General features: G+C 28.5%; 2 protein-coding genes across 2 annotated transcripts; one reads left to right on the top strand and one right to left on the bottom strand.

Annotated features, from left to right (window-relative positions):
* Positions 1 to 3,863: 3,863 nt before the first annotated feature.
* On the bottom strand, positions 3,864 to 4,130 carry EMWEY_00056480 (hypothetical protein; the record flags this gene model as incomplete). The annotated part of the gene is made up of 1 exon (XM_013480447.1): positions 3,864 to 4,130. The coding sequence occupies one exon, from the start codon at positions 4,128 to 4,130 to the stop codon at positions 3,864 to 3,866; it is 267 nt and encodes an 88-aa protein (XP_013335901.1).
* Positions 4,131 to 4,795: 665 nt separating this feature from the next.
* On the top strand, positions 4,796 to 5,137 carry EMWEY_00056470 (hypothetical protein; the record flags this gene model as incomplete). Its single annotated transcript, XM_013480446.1, has 1 exon — positions 4,796 to 5,137. A coding segment is annotated over one exon (342 nt), but the record flags the coding sequence as incomplete, so codon positions are not given.
* Positions 5,138 to 5,216: the final 79 nt, after the last annotated feature.

The following is a 5,216-nucleotide window of genomic DNA, read 5'->3' as shown; positions in this document are numbered from 1 at the left end:
TATTTATTTGTCTTGTTTTGTTTGTTTACATATATATATATATATATATATATGTATGTATATCTATATACGTATACAAACCTGTATATAAAGGGTTTAGTGGGTACGAGGGTTTAGGGTTTAGGGTTTAGGGTTTATATATAAATATTTGTTTACCGTTCCCTTGTTCATAGTATACCACCAACATAAACAAATACAACAACAATAACAACACAGTCATGTATATTCTAGGGTTTACTAGGGTTTAGGGTTTACTAGGGTTTAGGGTCTAGGGTTTATAGGGTTTATATATTCCCTTGCTTATGTCATACAATAATCATCATAAGAAGATAAAAGAAGAGACATGTTTCTAGGGTTTACTGTATATTAGGGTTTAGCCTAAACCCTAGTTTAGGGTTTAGCCTAAACCCTAGTTTAGGGTTTACAGATATATTTAGGGAGTATATAATATATTCCCTTGTTAAACAAGAATAACTAGATAGGTATTTAGTGTTTATTAGTGTTTATTATTAGGGTTTAGTGTTTACGAGTATTTATTAGGGTTTAGGGTTTATGAGTGTTTATGTATTCGTATATATCTATGACATAACAACACCATCATACAATAAAACACTTTCTGTATTAGTGTTAAGGGTTTACGAGTGTTTAGGGTTTACGAGTGTTTAGGGTTTATTATTATTGTTTATTAGTGTTTATTATTATTATTATTATTATTATTATATAAATATAAACATATAAATATATTGAATAATAATATATAAAAGAATGTATAATAGAGGAATAGATAAAAGAGTGTATATGAGTGTTTAGGGTTTATGAGTGTTTAGGGTTTATGAGTGTTTAGGGTTTATGAGTGTTTAGGGTTAATGAGTGTTTAGGGTTAATGAGTGTTTAGGATTTATGAGGGTTTAGGGTTTATGAGGGTTTAGGGTTTATGAGGGTTTAGGGTTTATAGATATACCTGTTTAGCAAGAAGAATATGTTCTCTAGTTTGTGGCATAGCACCATCATATGCAGAAACAACAAGAATAGCCCCATCCATGCATGCAGCCCCAGTAATCATATTTTTAATATAATCTGCATGCCCTGGACAATCAATATGTGAATAATGACGATTTTTTGTCTCATATTCAATATGTGTTGTATTTATTGTTATTCCTCTTCTTCTTTCTTCTGGTGTATTGTCTATTTCTTCATAACTTTTATATATATTTATATTATTATTATTATTATTATTATTATTATTATTTTCTAAGGATAATACACGAGTTATTGCTGCTGTTAATGTTGTCTTGCCGTGATCTACATGACCTATTGTTCCTATATTTATATGGGGCTTTGTTCTTATAAATGTTCCTATTGCAAATGTACGAATAGAGGAAGGACAAGATAAATAAGAAAAAGAACAAGGAAATACACAATATTTATTTAATCTATTCTTATTCTTAGCCGATAAAATAAGGGAATCATTCCTTCTTAATGGACTCAATACAGAAAATAACCTATATGTACTACATACTGTTCTTCCTCCAGTTGCTGCAGCAGCAGCAGCAGCAGCAGCAGGAGTGCTGCTAAGAGGGAAAGAAGAAAATACCCTTGGTAACGACATTTCTACATTTGATGAATAAAAAGAAGAAATAAATATAAAAAGAAAAAAAAAAGAAAAAAAAATCAATATACAATTATTTATAGTTAACTTTAACCCCTCAATTCAACACCACCAACAGTAAACCCTAAACCCTCCGAAACTAGAAAACCCTAAACCCTAAACCCTCAGATATAAACACTCTAATAAAATAAATTAAAAAAAAGAAAATAAAAGAAAAAAATACAAAGACAATAAGTACAAGAAAAAGAAAAAGAACAACAAGAATATTTATTGCTGATTATATATACACAACAAGCCCCATCGATTAATGTGTATGCATGTATATATGTATTTGTGTATGTATTTCTTTGTATCTCTCTCTTCTTTTATTAATTCATATTAATTATATATTCATTATTTACATAAAATTATATTTTATTTTATTTTATTCTTTATTTTATTTAATTATTCAATTCTTCTAACAATTCCTTCTTTCCTGCTCTCTGCGGTGTATATGATGATGATGTATCCACAGGTAAGCAAGTACTCATCTATGCGCTGCTGCTCTTTTTTCTTCTTTTTTTCTTCTTTTTTTGTATAAAATCATTATTTTTTAATTTAATTAATTATTCTTTTTTTTATTTTATTTTAAATATATAATTTAATTCATTCACCCATATCCTTGTCCGCATATAGTGGTGGTGGTGTGCGCGTGTGTGTCTGTATGAGCTTGTATAAAAGGAGGTAAAAGGAAAGAAAAAAAGAAAGAAAAAAATATATAAATGTAGATAAATAAACATATTATTATTATATTTAATTACTCATATTTATTAAATAGTAAAAGTAGATATTTATTAATAATAAATATTTAATTAAATATAATTATTTTTATATATATTATTACTAAGATATAATTATTTCCTCCTCCTCTCCAAAGAAGAAATATATTCCTTCATTCATAATAATATTTTATTTTCTTCCTTTTCTTTATTTAAGTCTCTTAACTACATAAAATATATTTATTAAATATATTTATATTTATTTTTTTTATTTAATTATTCCTTTTTTTTGCCTCCATTTATTCGCGTCACTAAATAAATAAATATTTTAATAAAATATTTTATTTAATATTTTTATATAGATTTAAATAAATGTTTAATTAAATAAAATAATTTATTTTATTATTTTTATCTTTTTATTTATTTATAAATAAGAAAGCAACAAGTGGACTTTCTTGTTGTATAGTCAACTAGGTATTTATGCAGAAAAACGGAGAAAAAGAAGAGAAAAAGAAGAAAAAGGAAAAAATAAATAAGTGAACGAAATAGGAAACTCAATTAAATAAAATAAAGGAAGAAGTTCTTCTTTTTTCTTCTTGCTTCCTGTTCTCATTGTGTGCCGCTTGCTGCTAAGACCACGAGGAGGAAATAGAGAATCCTTCTTCTTCTCGCTTCGCTTCTCCCCGTATTTATATTTGTTAAAATAATAAAATATTTATTTTTTTATTTTATTTTAATTTTATTTATTAATTTATTTTCTATTTAATTAAAAGAATGCAACATTGACAGATATTGAACAGGATACCCCCGCCTCTTTCTCTCTCTTCCTCTCCCTACCGAGACGTGCAGACAGAAAATTTTTCTTTTCCTTTTTTTTTAGTTTATTTGTGTATTTTGTATAAAAATAACAATATTAATCATTATTAATTATCATTTATTTAGTATTTATTTATTAATTAATTGTTTTTATGCAATTAATTCCCTCAATGTAACCTAGTTATGCTGATCTGCTAGCCACTACATTAATAACGTCTTTGTCTGTCGACCCTCTCCTTCTTTCCGATTGTCGCTTCTTCTTCGTCTTGTTGTCTTTTTTCTTTTTCTTAATTTAATTTTATTTAGTTTATTTAAAGAAGTATATTTTAATTTATTTATTCAAACAGGTCTATTGCAATAATAAGGCAGCAGCTTTGTTATAAGTTGACGACGAGCAACTGCTGCTCGTTGAATGGTATTCAACGCAGTTGGGGTGTATAGGCAGCTCATAAAGTTGAACTGTTGATTATCCTTTTATGACGAAATCATAAATTAAATTTATTTTAATGAGTAGAATATAAAAGACAATTAACTCAATAGCTTACGGACACTGCAGTATATATGGATTGCTCTTTATAGGTATTCTTACTGATTAAGAAGAAGAAAGCAGGTCCCTCCTCTTTCTTTTCTTTCTGCTTCTTCTTCTTCTTCGTATATGACCACAATAGGACAATGGATAATCATTTTTCTTCTTCTTCTTCTTTATCTTCATCATCATGCCGTATAATAGACAGTGTTACCTCCTCGAAATATAACCAAGAAGAGGAGGTTTCTTCTTCTTTTTCCTCTTCATTCCCTCCTCCTTCATCGGCTGTTGACGGCAATTCTTCTTCATCTCCTCCTCTTCCTCCTCCTCCCCCTCCTCCTTTTCCTTCCTCTTTTCCTTCTTTTTCTTCTTTTTCTTCTTTTTCTTCTTCTTTTTCCTCTTCTTCTTCTTCCTTAAACATAGACAATTACTTTGACAGTTTATTTGGTGGTGATTTATGTTGTAAGTTATGGTTTACAACCCCACGTTCTTTTTCTCGTAAATTATTAACACGTCTTACGGATTTATTAAGAATTGCCTTAGGAGAGGAACAAAGAAATACATTAAATAAACATATACCTAATGATATTCTTCGTAGTCTTGCAGGACATACAAGAGAAAAAGTCTGTCTTGCTAATCATAAATCTTTTTGGCCTTATCCTCCAACTCTTCTTTATTTATATAATGATTTAGATGTAAGAAAAGGGAGTCGCAATTATATTATTATTTATTGATATAATAAAATATATACATAATATATATCTCTTATACATTCCTGTCTATTTATTGCTGGTGCATGTGCTGCTGCTTCTGTTGCTGTTCCTTGTGTTTTGCTCTATTCATCTTTTCCTTTATTTGTTGGTATTTGTCTTGTTGTTTCTCCTCTGCTAATGTTATTCTTCTGCAGTCCTCATGCACAACACCACAACGCCACCACAACACATATAAATAAATAAATAAAATAAATAAATAAAATAAATAAATAAAATAAATAAATAAATAAATAAATAGAAATAAAATAGAAATAAATAAAAATATGTATATATTTATATACAGGTATATGGAGGAGTTCAATGTATGGGTGAGATGGTAGTACAGAATTCAAGTCAATTGCATTGGGGAATTAATTTGGCCATCGGCGTCAAATCGGAATCAACAAATTGTGCGGGATCTGATTTCTGGAGATTCTGTAAGGAATGCTCTTATGGATTATTCTGTGAGCAAGAGGAGGAGGACGACGACAACGATACACAGCATGGACAGACAGGACACCAAGGAGGAAAAGGAGGGACAGGAGGAGGAAGACGAAAAGAAGAAAGAGCAACACCAAGAACAACAGGTAAAGCTAAACGAGAAAGACGCAAAGGATATCATCATAAAAATAATAACGGACAAATGCTCACTCAATTATTCAATACAGCTTATCAGGTAAGAAATACATTATTTATATTCTTTATTTATTATTTATATAAAATTAAGAAATAAATATTATTCATAAATTTATATA

This window comes from Eimeria maxima, genomic scaffold (assembly GCF_000499605.1).
Source record: "Eimeria maxima Weybridge genomic scaffold, Emw_scaff1937, whole genome shotgun sequence".
Classification (NCBI taxonomy): domain Eukaryota; phylum Apicomplexa; class Conoidasida; order Eucoccidiorida; family Eimeriidae; genus Eimeria; species Eimeria maxima.
The sequence above is the reverse complement of the archived record's forward strand: the minus strand, read 5'-3'. Positions and strand labels throughout refer to the sequence as shown.